The sequence below is a fragment of the Sinocyclocheilus grahami genome, unplaced genomic scaffold (genome assembly GCF_001515645.1).
Source record: "Sinocyclocheilus grahami isolate Dianchi unplaced genomic scaffold, SAMN03320097.WGS_v1.1 scaffold1892.1, whole genome shotgun sequence".
NCBI classification, from domain to species: Eukaryota; Metazoa; Chordata; class Actinopteri; order Cypriniformes; family Cyprinidae; genus Sinocyclocheilus; species Sinocyclocheilus grahami.
Genome location: NW_015507071.1, coordinates 85002 through 102326, shown reverse-complemented (window position 1 = coordinate 102326; position 17325 = coordinate 85002). Strand labels below are relative to the sequence as shown.

Here is a 17325-nt window from a genome sequence, read left to right as displayed (position 1 = left end):
GAGGGGGGAGAGAGAGAGAGAGAGATGAAGGTGATCAGGTGTCAGCAGTGTAGAGTAACACACTGATTAGCCTAAATGATGCAGGACACACTGATCCTGACACACACACACACACACACACACACACTTTCTCCTCTCAAACTGATGAAACAGCACTCTAGAAGTCTAGAGCAGAATTTCTCAAACACCAGGCCTCAAAATGACTTAAAATCAAGACAAATCAAGCTTACAGCTTAACGGCTAAAATGTTTTTTTTATTTGTTCCCCCATTACTTTATTTAAATTTCAGGGTTCACACTGTCTTGGAAAACCTGGATATGAAAGGCATTACATTTTTTTGTTTTTTTTAAAAATCTACACATCTACACTTGTGTTTTGTTTAAGCCCTGGAAAAGTCATTAACATTTGTAACCTTTAAAAGATCATGGAAATTTGAAAATATTTTATTAGGCAGAAATTGCTAATCTGGAGTGAAAAAAAAAAAAAATTAAAGGGGTCCTATGATGCTAAAACAGCTATTTTAATTATAAAATATTTCTTAATTTTACTGCATTTTTTATAAAATAAATGCAGCCTTTGTGAACAGAAAAAAACATATAGAAAATATGCAGACTTGTTTTCTTGCTGGTCTCTTTTTCCGTATTTTTCTAAAAGTGCTGATGGTCTGAATGTTGCAGACACACGCGGCTCAGAGGACTCAAAATAATTCAGACACACGAGGAAAGACTGAGAGGTTCAAAACGGAAAAGGCTGCGAGCGAGAGCTTCTGGCAGCACAGATGATGGAAACACTGGAAGGAGACGCAGTGAAGAATGTGGAAGCAGAGGGAGAGAGGGAGAGAGAGAGAGAGAGAGAGAGAGAGAGAGAGAGAGATGAACTTCCTGTAGAGTTCAGCGCTCGGGACGGATTGTTTTCCACAGCTGGAGTGAGACGCAGCCAAAACTCCCAGAATCCACCTCAAACGCAGCGATGCGTCTGAGGAAAGTGCTGATCTCAACGCTCTTCTCTTCCTCCTGAACGCCGCTTTACTCCGCTCAGAACAGACAGTCAGAAGTGGAGAAGAGGAAGTGATGCGTTCGTCAAAATGTCATCATGTGGCAGATAAAAGTCAATCTCAGTTTCTGCATACACACACACACACAACACCAAATCAAGGATCAATGCGGTCTGTCGTCATGGATACTGATGATGCGTCTCTGAGTGAGACAGACTGATGAGAGGGATTTCTTGACCTTCTTAACGAGTCACGTAACAGTGTGAGTATCTGCTGTGTGAGAGAGACATCAGATCTCACAGAGACGCCGCAGATCAGCACAAGACTCCACTCCTGCAGGTCTGAACCTGTGACCGGCTGCAGACTGCTCCACTAAACACATCCGGCAACAGCCAAAGACAAACATACGGACTGAAGAGTGCAAAATGCACTAAACATATGTGGAACAGTGGAATATGTGCTAAAAATAAGTCATAAACAGCACAGCTTAAGAAAATATATTTTAAGGTATTTTTGTTTTTTATTATGTTACAAATCTCTAAATACATTAGAGCATGAATGGAGAAAAAACTTCAGATCATAAAACACATTTTGGGTGCATGTAAAATGTATTTTTAAAAATACATTTGGACAATATAAATATTTACATTAAATATATATTTTTTTAAATGGGCCACAATTTATATAGTAAATTAATTGCTCAAAAAAAAAAAAAAGATTCAATCTTAAAATACTATTTGTACTATATAAACATATGTGGCCCTGCAGCACAAAAGCAGTGTTAAGTCGCTGGGGGATATTTGTAGCAAAAGCCAACAATACATTGTATGGGTCACAATTATAGATTTTTCTTTTATGCCAAAAATCATTAGAATATTAAGTAAAGATCGTGTTCCATGAAGATATTTAGTACATTTCCTACCGTAAATATATCAAAACTTAATTTTTGATTAGTAATATGCATTGCTAAGAACTTCATTTGAACAACTTTAAAGATGATTTTCTCAATATTTAGATTTTTTTACACCCTCAGATTCCAGATTTTCAAATAGTTGTATCTCAGCCAAATATTGTCCGATCCTAACAAACCATACATCAATGGAAAGATTATTTATTCAGCTTTCAGCTGATATAGAAATCTCAATTTAAAAAAAAATTGAAACTTATTTTTTTTGCTCTATATATATTTTTTTGCTATATATATTTTGCTCTATATACTTTTTTTTGCTATATATATATAAATTTACAGAATTCAATAAATAAATAATTTACATAATTTTCTAGCAAACCCCCCCCACCCCCCCAAGAAACAAACTAAACATGGAATTTGCATAGAAAGACTAAAATTAAAAATAATTTTAAAACAAATACAGAGTACATAAGCGTGTAAAAAAAATAAAGAGTAAAAAAGTATTTAAAAAAAAGTGTGTAAAGGTCCTTAAGAGGTGAGATGCCTATGTAGGCAGCAGACATTAAGACAGCTCACTAGGGTTTGAGCAGATCTACGCCGTCTCAAACACACGCAATCATTCTAGTCTCACAAGACAGATGTTTATTTCAACAAACTAACTAGACAGACTTTAATATTTAGAGTTGTGAGAGCAGACGAACATCTGTCATCATCCAAATCATTCATTCAGACGTCTGATAACATGAAGCAGCGCAGGATCTGAACACAGCCACAAGTTGAAGTTTATTTGTTAACAGGGGCAATGCACATTAATAAACATAACTGTAAATGTGCCAGAATTAGCCAAAAATGCTATTTTTCATCTGTAGACCCTTGACAATGTTAAAAGGTCACCCTAAAACAAAGACAGAGCATCATTACACATATACACATCATATGAAAAAAAGGAAGTAAAAAGTAAAATACAGAAAAAATTACAGAAACATAAATGCACAGTAAAAACCGCTACTAAAATACAAAATATAAGTAAATTATCTAGACAAAGTAAAAATATGAAGGAAAGGAGAGAGAGATGGCAACAGGAGAAGGCAACATAGCCAAGAGCAATTAGTACAAGTTAGTCTACAGTCAAGAATACAATACTAATGTTGACAGCGCTGAGTTGTCCATAACCATTTTTTAAGATGAAACTGAAAAGAACAAAAAGTATGTAATCTTCTAATTGTTGATGGGATGCAGCTTTGACTGAAAATACAGACTGACTGAATTTACATTTTTGAGAGGAATAATACAGTCAGACCGGTGAGCAGTTGTTCTAATACTCACAACCTGTTTTAGTGGTGAAGTCATGCTGTGTATAGTCTTAAACAGTAGACAAATATGTACATATCTGATCAAGTTATCCAAGCTTAGCCAATTGTATTTTTGTTTTATATTGAACAATGATTAAACTGAACTGATTTCTTATCAAGAGTTTTAGTGATTGTTTATACAAAGACTCTAGTGGTTTCAGAGTAGTAATACTAGCTTGCGACCAAGTAGTTAAACAATAAGTAATATGAGAAATAATCATGGAACGCACACACATCAAAGCGGCCACAAACTCACACAAAGCCTCTCGGAACGCCACTCCTTCCTGTTATTGCTGGTGGCTTAGCGACGGAGGAATCGCGCGGAAGTCACTCCAGAACGCAGCTGAAGAAAACGCTCTCGTAACGCAAAACATGACGAGAGACGCCGGCCGATGCTTTGCCTCGCATCAATTTACGCCGAACATGATTTGAATTGTCATCAAAAGAGCAGAAAAACATTTGCATACCTGAGTGAAAGTGCTTTACATATCAGTTCATATCAAACACAAACAATATCAATAGAGCACTGTGTGGAGTACAGATTCTGGACCTTAAATACATTAAACCTTAAATAACAGTTTCTAATGAAAAATAAAAAATAAAAAACAAATAAATAAAAACAGGTTGTTTAAAATCTAAAATAAAAGAAATTTAAAACAAACAAAAAATGAAAAAAAATCTGAAATAAAATCTAACAAAAATAAAACATCTAAAATAAAAATGAATCTAATATAAAAATAAAATTAATTAAAAAATTAAATCTAGAAAAATATAAACAACCTAAATCTAGAATAAAAATGAATAAGAGTAAAATAAAAGTGAATAAGTGATTAAAAATATCAGTTCATATCAAACACAAACAATATCAATAGAACACTGTGTGGAGTACAGATCCTGGACCTTAAATACATTAAACCTTAAATAACAGTTTCTAATGAAAAATAAAAAATAAAAAACAAATAAATAAAAACAGGTTGTTTAAAATCTAAAATAAAAGAAATTTAAAACAAACAAAAAATGGAAAAAAAATCTGAAATAAAATCTAACAAAAATAAAACATCTAAAATAAAAATGAATCTAATATAAAAATAAAATTAATTAAAAAATTAAATCTAGAAAAATATAAACAACCTAAATCTAGAATAAAAATGAATAAGAGTAAAATAAAAGTGAATAAGTGATTAAAAGTAAAATAAAGAAAAATAAAATCTAGAACATATATAAATCACAAATAAAATCACAAATAAAACAATACATTTCTAAAAAAAAAAAATCTAAAATAATTCTAGAGTAAAAACAAGTGTAATATAAAATAAAAATCTAGAACAACATAAAATGTTACTGTGGCGGGGGGAAACCTTGCATCACTGTAAGAGGGCTCAGATTAGCCCTCTGTGAACAGGCTTTACCTGCATCTCTGCTGCTGGCTAACACTACAGTCTCCAGTGTTTCTACACAGCACAGTCATTACCAGCACTCTTTGCGTGTCCTGAACCGCTTGTTTGCTGAAGGATGATTTCAGGATGCGGATCTGATCCGTTACGCACACACAGGATTAGGCATGGGCTGGTGTGAGATTCTGACGGTATGATAACCTTAGATAAAAATATCACGGTATTGCGATTACAGCTCTAAAATATGTTATTTTTAAATGTCTGGGTAAAAAAAACAACTTTTTTTTTCACTGAACGCATTTTATTTTTAAGAAACATATAGAACATTTTGGAACAGTAAACATGTCAGGCTAAATAATTAGAATAAATAATTAAATTCTTCTTAATTAAATGCACTCCTTTAAGCGAGCCTAAACCTGCAGCTCAACAATAATCAGAACATAAATAAATTATTTTCTGTAAAAAAAAAATCCCTATAAATGAAAAAAATGCAGTCACTTAAGTGAGCCTCAATAATAAAAAATATAATCAAAACAATTTCTGTAAAAAATAAAATAAAAAAATTAATTAAAAATGCATGCATAAACCTGCAGCTCAACAAGGCTTTTGGAGACATGCCCGCTTTCTACACATTCAGCTTTCAGTCCACGTTATGAAGCAGGAATGTTCACCTTTCCCAGATTAAGTTTGGAGCGGTGAGGTACGAGGATGTGTGCACATACACACATAAGGAAAGAGAGAGCGTGAGCGCGCGGTCTCTCCGTACAACACTCAAACAGAGGCTTTTTTTTTTTTTTTTTTAAATGCGTGATTTTGAACAGATGTAAACAAAGTCTTTTTTTTTTTTAAACTACATCACCTTGTCTTGTTGTTAAAGTAGTGCCTATTTATATATATAGGCATTTGAAGCATACTGTATGTATATAAACAGTGAAATAAGCATGCACTTGACCGAAATTCCAGAATCATATCAAGCCGACTTTCTAGCGCAGTGAATGTTTATGGTTATCAACCAGTGGAATATTACATTTTATTCTTTCCGACAACAAATCGTTTGAATGCAATGAGCTCGTAATAACGACTTCATAAGTGGGAAATAGGGAAATTGTTGCTGAAATAAAGCAACAACTCTGAAGCTGTACTTGGCAGTGGTTTCATATTTTAAAGTTATAATAATTAAAATTAACCTGCACTTAAACCGTCACATTTGAATAATCATGAAGTGTTTGTGGCTGTGGTTTTTAGGAAGAGATCAGGTTGAGCGCTCAGCATATTTACATACACACAGGAAGATAAAAGCGTCAAAACACGTTAAAAACGCTGCAGTCAGCCGTTCTCAAGCTGTTGATGTGGTGACAACAAACCAGCTCAGATTTGAGACGCACACCATTCTCCACCAAACCGCTGCATGTTTCTGACTTCCTCTCTGCTGATCTTTCGTGCTCCTCGCATGCAAACAAACTCCAATCTCACAAATGAGTCCAAAACACGTCTGAAAATGCACAAACACAGACATGAATAAAATCTGTTTTGTGCTTGTTTAAACTGATGTCAGACACATGCGTGTGTCGAGTGTTTCAGTTCCAGAAATAACACTCTGTGAATAATCCAGAGCAGAAACACTCTGGTTTTGATTAAAGCGTGTCGTCAGGTGAGATCGTCATCACAGCGATCCCTCATTCGCCTGCAGGAACCAAACTAATTCCTGCGATCTGACCGACGAGACGGAATGAATCAATGCTGTGCACAGCAACCACAACAAATCGTATCAGATTCAACGGATACTGAACTAAACTTCAGCACGAAACCAGTCTGAAATCAGTAACACAGTATCAGCGCACAGACAGACCAGACTAGACGATACAGCAAGAACCACAGAAAACAAAAACAAACAAACAAAACACATTTCAATAAAAATGACAGACATAAATATTAGTATAGTAATTATACAGTTGTAATTTAAAATAAATCTATCATAATATTTCATCTTAAATACAGTGAAATATTACAACAGTGATGTTTTATTTTATGGATTTCTTTTTATTGATTTTTTAGTATTTTTTTATTTAGTAATATTTTTTTTACTATTTAATTTTATTACTATTAATTAATATGTATTTTTATTTTTATTATAGCCATACTGATATAGTCACAAAATGTTGGCCAAATTGTCAAGCCCAATGACAAACAAACAAACAAAGGAAAAAATAACCCAAACATTTCTGTCAAATTAAAAGCCAAAAATATTACATATTAGTACTGTAATGTAAAATAAAATTGTTCTTATATTATTGCGTTTTATAGATTATATTTTTGTCTTTAATACTGTTTATTTATTTTTATTTTGTACTTTTTATATTTTTTATTTAGTAATAATAATAATTATTATTATACATATAAAATATATTATAAAATTATATTTTACAATTAATAAAATAAAATGTATACATAAAGGTTATTATTATACCCCAAAAAAGGTTATTATTATTGCCATATTAACATGTATTCATAAAACTTTGGCCAAATTCTGCAGCCCAAAAGACCACTAACACAATATCAGAAGAGATACAGACTAGACAGCAGATGAAGACGCTGCAGGCGGTGAGAAAGACTGTGGGAGTCTTCATGCAGGTTTATCACTTGCAGCCCACACAGCTCTGTCCGTGGGACGTTTGTCTGAGGTGAATGAAGTTCACTGAAGCTCCAGCCAATCACTGAACTCCTGGGAACATTTTGTACGCAGAGAGGCCAGTATTACCCATGATGCTCCACCGATCAGCTGCGTGCGGCGCGGAGCGGCAGAAGCTCACAGGCTGTGTGTCGGAGAACAGACTAAACATCCCAAAGCGGGCCGCTGCTATCTGCCTTCACTCTGTAAACGTCTGCACTGTGAAGAGATTTTCACCAGACACCAGCGAAAGATTAAAGCACAAGAGAGAATCCTCGGAGACTCGCGCTCTCGGTGTGGAGCATCAGAGTTTACGAGCACATCAAAGAAACCGTTTGTACTCTTTCATCTACAACTGCACTGATGAAACACCGGCGAGAAGAACACGTCTGTATGTTCCATGCAGCTAGAAGAAGCATTCAGAAACATGTTGCCAGGTCACATTTAAAAAAAAAATTTTAAATACTATTTTATTTATATAAAGTATACACACTTTACACTGTACACACTTACTATTTTATATTGAAAATGGTTTTATATTATTATTAGTATTATTATGATGATATGATATATTATAAATTATAATATTTATTTTATGTTAATAAATAAATAAATTAATTAATTGTCCTTTACAGTACAAACAGAGGAAATGAGAGCACTTCTCTCTGGAATATTCTGGAGTATTTACTACCCTGGATAACAAAAGCAGTGTTAAACTCAATAATTACAGGTTTAACATTTCTTTTGGACTATAACTGCAAACAGCACATCTATTATTGTAATGCATAATGAATATTTAAATGTCTAGTCTGCTGAGGCTGCATTGTGAGCGTGATTTATATTCGTGACATTTAGAAGCAACAGATCCGTGTTAATGTCATCTTCATCAGTGACTCGTGTAAATGAAGCTGCAGGATGGAGAACCAAACCGTGTCAGTCGACTAGTTAAACCTGCATGAAGCCAGTGAGCGGCTGTCATCTGTGCTTCCCTGATGACCCAAACCGACTGCTATCAAGACTAAACACTGACTGTTGATTCAGACACAGAAGAGCGGCGCTGTGAAATCAAGCCTGCGGTCGTGCTGTAATGCACCGCTGTGACGTCTGGCAGTGGAAACACCGAGATCTGCTGTCTGAACACGCGTGACGATACTGACCCCGACTGATGGACAGAACCAGACCCACAACAACAACAGCACAGATGGAAATACAGCTTCAGGACACTTCTAAATGGACACAGCATCTTAAATGTGCTGCTTATGGCGCAAGATGCTGAAAAAACTGAGACAATGGCCAGAAACATCTATCTTACATGTGTGTGCACTAAAATATAAATATAATTTTTTTTTTAAAAGGGTCATATGATGCTGCTAAAAAGAACATTATTGTGTATTTGGTGTAATGAAATATGGAAGGCATTTTCTGCCAATTTTAAATAAATGTAATTATAAAAATGAAAATGAAAGCCAGATGAACAATTTCATTATTTATTTTCATTTTTATAATTAAATTGATTTATTTAAAATGGGCAGAAATTGCCTTCTATAACAGGGTGTGCAAAAACGAATAAAAATATATAATTAAAATTAATCTCCATAAATTAAAATAAAAATGTAAATAGGAGGAAAGTAAATAGAAACCATGTAAAAATGAAATAATCAGTTTATTTACATATTAACTACAATTTATTTATTTATTTTACAATATTACAATAATTTAAAATAAAAATTTAATAATGTACCAATAATGTACTAATAATAATAAATGGGAGGAAATTCTAAAAATAGAAAAAAAAAATTACAACATGACTAAAATAAATAAATAAAATGTATTAATTAAATACAATGAATTACAATAAATTTTAATAAGATACATTAATTTAACCTTAAACTATTTTTAATAAAAAACAACAAAGAATCAAATAATCTGTTTATTTAAAGACCAACTAAAATACAATAAATTACAATTAAGATTAATTTTAAAAAAGATAAACGAAATACAATAAATGTAAAAATAATTCAATATAATAAATAAATAAATTAATTAATTGTTTTTTGGATAAAGGGGGAGGTAATAATAAAAACAAAAATAGAGAATATAAAAATATAAAATATAATAATAAATAATAATAATAGAAAATAATGTGTTTCTTTAAAATGTATATTTTAATGTACAAAAGATGAGCACCAAGCACAAACTAATTTTTTACATAAACTGTCCAGATGGTGGAAAGGGTTAATCAGCCAAATCAAGAAAGGGTTCCAGATTTTAGAGGATGCTGTGATGATCAATGCAAGAAAACCTAATATAAGCAGTAAGCACAGTATTGTAGTGTAACAGAGTGAAGGTGTATGAGTGCGACTGGCAGATGTGAGCGTGTAAAGACTCTCTGCTCATCTCTGTCTGTCTGTCAGCAGAATGAATGACAGCATTTATAAGCCAAACAAAAGAGAAACCACAGCGTTCGTTTTGTTCACTGTACGCAGTGACTGACGGACGCACGACTGCACAAACTCACATTAACATTTAAACAGTCGTCTCCTCTGTGAAGGACATGTGTGACTGGAGTAATTATGCCTCCTAACTTCTCCCATAATGCCTTAAAATACCGCTGATGTGGGCGACTCACTAGGGCTGTTAGCGCTGAAATTAACGCTGTTCTGCACGACGAATTAATCAATCAATCAATAAATAAATCTCCACACACAAGACTAGAGGTGCGCAAAACTATGGGACTAAGTCAGTCACTCACAACACCCTAGAAACTGCATAGCGACAGCCCAAAACACTTAGAACACCCTAGCAACTGCATAGCAACAGCCCAAAACACTTAGAACACCCTAGCAACTGCATAGCAACAGCCCAAAACACTTAGAACACCCTAGCAACTGCATAGCAACAGCCCAAAACACTTAGAACACCCTAGCAACTGCATAGCAACAGCCTAAACACTTAGAACACCCTAGCAACTGCATAGCAACAGCCTAAACACTCACAACACCCTAGCAACTGCATAGCAACAGCCTAAAACACTCAGAACACCCTTGCAACTGCATAACACCCTAGCAACACTCAGAACACCCTAGCAACTGCATAGTAACAGCCTAAACACACTCTGAACACCCTAGCAACTGCATAGCAACAGCCTAAACACACTCTGAACACCCTAGCAACTGCATAGCAACAGCCTAAACACACTCTGAACACCCTAGCAACTGCATAGCAACAGTTTGGCAGCATAGTGGCACCTGCTGGACGATGATATGATGTGATAAGTTCTCACTACATAACAGACAGACGATTCACCTCCTCATAAAGCGCACTCACAGGAGAGACAGATGTGTTTTACTCACCGTCACTGCGATCATGGAGTCATCGGGCTTCCATTCCACCAGCTGATAGAAGCCGAACTGTGCAGCCGCTTTCCCAGACTCGATATAACTGACGATCAACACGCTGGGCTACAGACAGACAGAGAGAGAGAGTGAGAATTAGACATTCATTTGAGTCAGTGTGGTTTAGTTATGTACCGAGCCAGTCATCACTAGTACTAGTGCTGATAGTGATGTGCTGAAACATCTAAGAGTTAAAGGGTTAGTTCAGCAAAAATCTAAATTCTGTCATTAATTACTCGCCCTCATGTCGTTCCAAACCCCGTAAGGCATTCGTTCATCTTCGGAACACAAATTAAGATTTTTTTGATGCATTCCGAGAGCTTTGATACTCTCCAAAATGGCGCTATAGGGTGACGCGGAGGAGACGAATTGTTGAATAAAGTCATTATATTTATTTTCTTTGCGCACAAAAAGTATTCTCGTAGCTTTATAACATCACGGTTGAACCACTGATGTCACATGGATTATTTTAACGATCTCCTTGCTACGTTTCTGAGCCTTGATCGTGTTCGGATCCTTGCTGTCTATGGGAGGGTCAGAGAGCTCTCCGATTTCATCAAAAATATCTTAATTCATGTTCCGAAGATGAACGAATGCCTTACGGGGTTTGGAACAACATGAGGGTGAGTAATTAATGACAGAATTTAGATTTTTGGGTGAACTGACCCTTTAAAGCTGAGTGTGTGTGGTCCTGCAGCATTTCAATGATTGAACAGATCATGTGTGCTTACTAAGTGATCAGAGGCAACATTTTCACCTTCTGGATCAGAAAACAGCTGAACTAAATCTCACGATTTCAAATAACACTTGCAACACCTTAGCAACTGCTTAGCAACAGCCTAAACACACTCAGAACACCTTAGCAACAGTCTAAACACACTCTGAACACCTTAGCAACAGTCTAAACACACTCAGAACACCTTAGCAACAGTCTAAACACACCCTGAACACCTTAGCAACTGCATAGCAACAGCCTAAACACACTCTGAACACCCTAGTAACTGCACACCAACAGCCTAAACACACTCAGAACACCGTAGCAACAGTCTAAACACACTCTGAACACCTTAGCAACAGTCTAAACACACTCAGAACACCTTAGCAACAGTCTAAACACACCCTGAACACCTTAGCAACTGCATAGCAACAGCCTAAACACACTCTGAACACCCTAGTAACTGCACACCAACAGCCTAAACACACTCAGAACACCTTAGCAACAGTCTAAACACACTCTGAACACCTTAGCAACAGTCTAAACACACTCAGAACACCTTAGCAACAGTCTAAACACACCCTGAACACCTTAGCAACTGCATAGCAACAGCCTAAACACACTCTGAACACCCTAGTAACTGCACACCAACAGCCTAAACACACTCAGAACACCGCACGCGACTGTTACTTATGTGACTTGTTTGACGTTCAAAAGAGTTAAGTGCAACAAGTTGCAATAAGTTATAACATGCATTTGAAAAAGCAACACGCCTCAAACATCTTTCAAACATGAGAAGCATTTATGAACCTCTTGTCCAACAAAAGACAACATTTAATATGTTTTTACCCTAAACTCACTTCATAACTTCATTACATTGTTTGAAATAAAATTCTTCTGTGAGATGATGTGGCTTCTTACACAGAATGAGGCACGCAACATATTATTATATTATTTTCTACGCATACATGATAAAGGCTATGTCGATTAGCATTGCATTGTAAGTATACCTTATTATAATGAAAATACATGAGAAGATTTGAAGAACTCTGATAAACCATTGCCTATATTGTCATCGTTTTTGAAACTATGTTTGTTTGCGTTTAACACCATGCCAGCTTCTTTGGCTATTTTCATGCGTTGAATGAAGTTCAATCTTCTGTTTATTCAGCTTCCGCTATATGGGATTTCCTGGAACAATGTGCATTACCTTTCTTCTGCGGGGCATATTTGGAGTTTAACCCAGTTTAGTACATAGTCTGGTAAAGCAGCATAGACTGTAATCTAGAAAACCCAGCATATTAATAAAGCCAAGACTTGTCTTTAGTCAAGTAAAAGACAAACTTATTTGTAATCAAATGTGAGTCCAGCTTTGATTGTAAAAAAACTGCAGTGCTGTAAAACCCAGGCTCATATGTAATCTAGTAAAACCAATATTGTTCTGTAAACTAGTAAAGCCCAGTCTATTCTGTAGTCCAGCAAAGATTAGCATCGTCTGACTCTGTAGTAGGGCCATCAAAAAAAACAAAAAACAAATAAAATTTCGAATATTCATTGTATTTAAAATATAAATCCACATTTGAATCCAAAATCGTTTCATTCGAATTTTAGGTGTGCGTCAGGTAGCCTTATCAGTGGCACACAATGCAATGACAATGTAAGTGTCATTGCATTTTAATGCTTTTTTAGCCTATCCAGTTGAACCCACTTGATGCGGTGCTGCTACGTTGTTCAGAAGTCTAGTAACTAAGTCAGTAACAGTCTGCAGTGTTGTAAAGCCCAGCTTCATGTAGTCCAGTAAAACCAATATCATTCTGTAAACTAGTAAAGCCTAGTCTAGGCCTATTCTGTAGACTAGTAAAGCTTGGCCTAGTCTATAGTGTAGTAAAGATCAGTCTAATTTTTATTTAAGGGGAGTCTGTAACAAGTCAGTAACAATCTGCAGCATTGTAAAGCCCAGCTTCATACGATGTAGTCTAGTAAAACCAGTATTGTTCTGTCAACTAGTAAAGCCCAGCCCATTCTGTAATCTAGTAAAGCTTAGTCTGTAGTCTAGAAAAGACCAGTCCAATCTTTATTTAAGAAGTCTGTAACAAGTCAGTAACAATGTGCAGTGTTGTAAAACCCAGCCTCATCGTATGTAGTCTAGTAAAACCAATATCGTTCTGTAAACTAGTAAAACCCAGTCTAACTCTAACACTCTTCAGCTGCATGGCTCCAGAAGGAAGAATGTACGCTATACTCCGGTCATATGTTTTTAAATGAGTTGCAGCTTTTCTTTCTGTTTTCTCTCCTCTCATGTCTGAAGGTGGTTTGCTGAGTGGGCTGTCTAGATGTGCCACGTTGCCACAGCAGCTTGCGCCATGCATCATTTTTAGCCAATTTACACTAAATCGACTGTATTTTGTGCACTCCATAATTAAAGTGCAGTTTAGTAGCAATTTTCTGATGGCGAATGTGTGAGAAGGTGGATAAGGATGAGTTCAGACTTCTGTAGTGTACACTGAAATATTAAAAACACTACTGCTGTTTTAAGAACGGTGGCATTAACTGCGTTTATCGCACTCTTGGTCCCTTTGTTGTGTGTTTGTGAACAAACTGTGTCGCAGGCTGAGCTAATAAACCCTTGCTGTGATTCCAATTGGGCTGGTGTAGCAGACAAGGTGTTCTGGGAGCATTATTGAGAGGATACGCCATTGCAATCACAGTAATGGAGCTCACTACAATCCACACACACACACACACACACACAATATTAAAAGCTTCCAGCACAGTGGCCCCCCTATTCTTCATTCATTTGTTTGCAGCTCTTTAAAAATGTCATGTCTGTGCTATTTGAAATTCATGCTACATTGTTTTGATGCTACATGAGTGTCTACAAGCCACATTTAGCATTTCAAGAGTGATGATGGATGTCAGTTTCCATTATAGACATTGTTCTACACAAACATTGGGGTCAAGCCAGATACCAAGTGAGTTTCCTGAGTTTAGTGGTACAGTAAATGACGGGAGAGCTGTATTTTGAATTCATTTAAATTCCTCTTTCTGCAACAGCCCATGACTGGGAAAAGGCTATTCTTGTTTCTGAATGGCAGTGACAACTCAATTATAGTGCCCTGGAATAGCTCCGTGTACGTCTAGTGAAGAAATCAGATGACCATTTCAGAAAAACAGAGAAACCAATAGAGAGGAATTCTTTTTTTTTTCTTCTTCTTCTTTTCCTTATACCACTATTGACAAAGTAAGTTGTTTTATTGTTTACATGCTTGACAAACTAAGAAGACGTCACTGTTTGACCCTAGGTCAAAGAGTGTATTAAAATACTGGGCAACCCTCCAGATCCGTTCCCTTTCCGCTGCTCAAAAACATCTGTTTGAGTCAAAATTGAGAGGCATGAGGAAATCAGAAACAGATTAGCTTGTGAAATGAGAAAATCTGTTTTTGGTGTAGCTGACAAGGTAGATATATAGGCTACTAAAACAAAAGTTCTCAGTGCTTGATTTCAGATGATAATGTTAGTTTACTTTAAAAATAGCACAACTGCAGCTTTATACAACTAGTCTACATGCTTTGTGACATGTACGCAAACAAAAACATGTTCCTAAGTCTTTGAAATGTACTCTTTTTATTCTCTTTGTATTCATGTTGGTTATATATCATTTTTGAAAAACTTGCGTACTTGTTTTTTCAAGAAAATTTGAATTTAATATCTCTAAAAAATGAATGTGGTGTAACTAAGTCATGTTTTTTCTTGCACCTTGAATATGTGTGAGTTTATACATTTAATCATTTTTTCCCAAAATATCTTTAATGTCTTTATTTTTATTAGGGTATTTTTGTTTCACAATCACCAATTATTTAATTCAAAAATACCATCAAGTTTTTTGGGGAGTCGCATCACATTTTACAACTTGAAGTGTCTTGTCATAAAAAGATGTAATAATTTTAAGAGATTTAATAACACAGTCATAATAGTCTTACCTGCTTATTTTCAAAAAAATTTAAGTAATCATGATTCATTTATTGAAGTATTCATCTTCATTATGATATCAGGACTTGACTTTATGCAAAAAAATGTCAAAATTATATTTCAATTCTGAAATTTACATAAAGAGATCAATTTAAATTGATTCTGATGAATTGCATTGGTTATGTATTTTTGTGAATAACCAAAATTGACCAATATTCAACGTTGTTTGCATGAAGATAAACTCTTTTTTTTAGGTTTGAACTGAGACAAATTAGACACTTGAGAGATGGAGCACATCCATGCCTCCATCGCATGAGTGGACCACACAGGGTGGAGTATACTGCCTGTCTGGGCTATCAGACTGCTCCATAATAACACACCACTCTCATGGCTCCCATTCACAAACACTATAGCGGTGTCAGATATCACACGTGACGAAAACGCAACCCAAAACTGCACCACCCTTCCCAATATTTGTTTTTCTAGCGAAAACATCTGGTGCTTCGGTGAAACCTGGATGTTAATCTGCTCCCTTTCCCCGCTGAATTGGATAATTGCGATCCAGACGGCCTCTTTTGGCCCAAGTTCAAGTGTGTTTAGACTTTTTTGTCTGGTTTGGAGGGATGAAAGTGCGACATGTAATAAAGTGACACCAGACAGGAGCCAAGCACGTGCCCTGCAGATGACGCTCCCATGATTCCTGCTTTGTTCTTCAAAGTGGGCGGCACTGGCATCTGGATTGAGACTAGAAGGCATGTGGTGAGAGGATGTAAAAAATAGATTGTGATGCATCAGAAATATTCTGGTTGCCACAATTGTTTTTGTCAGTTTGGGGTGGTGGGAATGGAGGGGGTGAGTTTGAACCTCTAAACACACTCAGAACACTTTAGCAACTGCATAGCAACAGCCTAAACACATTCTGAACACCCTAGTAACTGCACACCAACAGCCTAAACACACTCAGAACACTTTAGCAACTGTCTAAACACATTATAAACACCTTAGCAACACCATAGCAACAGCCTAAACACACTCTGAACACTTTAGCAACTGCATAGCAACAGCCTAAACACACTCTGAACACCCTAGTAACTGCACACCAACAGCCTAAACACACTCAGAACACCTTAGCAACTGCATAGCAACAGTCTAAACACCCTAGTAACTACACACCAACAGCCTAAACACACTTTGAACACTAGGGTGGTTTTTTTTTACATTTAAAAACAAGTTTTTACTCCAAACTCACTTCATAACATCAGTCGTGTGTTTGAAATCAAATTCTTCTGTGAGATGATGTGGCTTCTTACACAGAATGAGGCACGCAACATATTATTTCATGGTATTCTATGCAGTGATAAAGGCTATGTCGATTAGCACTGCATTATAAGTATACTTTATTATAAAGAAAACACATGAGAAGGCTTGAACTCAGATAAACCATATATTGTCATAGTCATTGAATCAATGCTTGTTTGTGTTTAACGCCATGCTAGCTTCTGTGGCTATTTTCATGCGTTGAATGAAGTTAAATCTTTTGTTTATTCAGCTACCGCTATGTGGGATTTTCTGCACAGACATGCATTACACCTTTCTCCTGCGGGGCATATTTGGAGTTTCAGCGCGAGAGCACCCTCTGTCCTTCGGATGGAGAACCATGCTTCTCTGACAAGCTGCGCATGAAAAAATCATAGCCTTTTCCAAATCACGATTCCAGTTTAATTTGCAGCTCTATCTAATAACATTAAGCGCACCCTAGCAACTGCATAGCAAATGGTTAAAAACACAAAAATCAGAACACCCTAGCAAATTTATGCAGCTGCTATGCATTCAGAATAGGGATGCACGATATTATTGGACCAATATCGGAATCGGCCGATATTGGCTTTAAATGTAAATATCGGCATCGGCCTGATATGAAAAATTA

General features: G+C 35.9%; 1 protein-coding gene across 1 annotated transcript in view; it reads right to left on the bottom strand.

The window, feature by feature from the left end:
- Positions 1–10860, bottom strand: part of LOC107573208 (RAB6A-GEF complex partner protein 1-like) — a 32643-nt gene extending 21783 nt beyond the window's left edge. The window contains exons 1-2 of the mRNA XM_016259650.1: positions 10849–10860; positions 10672–10779 (exon numbers count right to left, since the gene is read on the bottom strand). Coding sequence (XP_016115136.1) covers positions 10672–10779; positions 10849–10860 — 120 coding nt within the window. The remainder of the gene's footprint in view (positions 1–10671; positions 10780–10848) is intronic.
- Positions 10861–17325: the final 6465 nt, after the last annotated feature.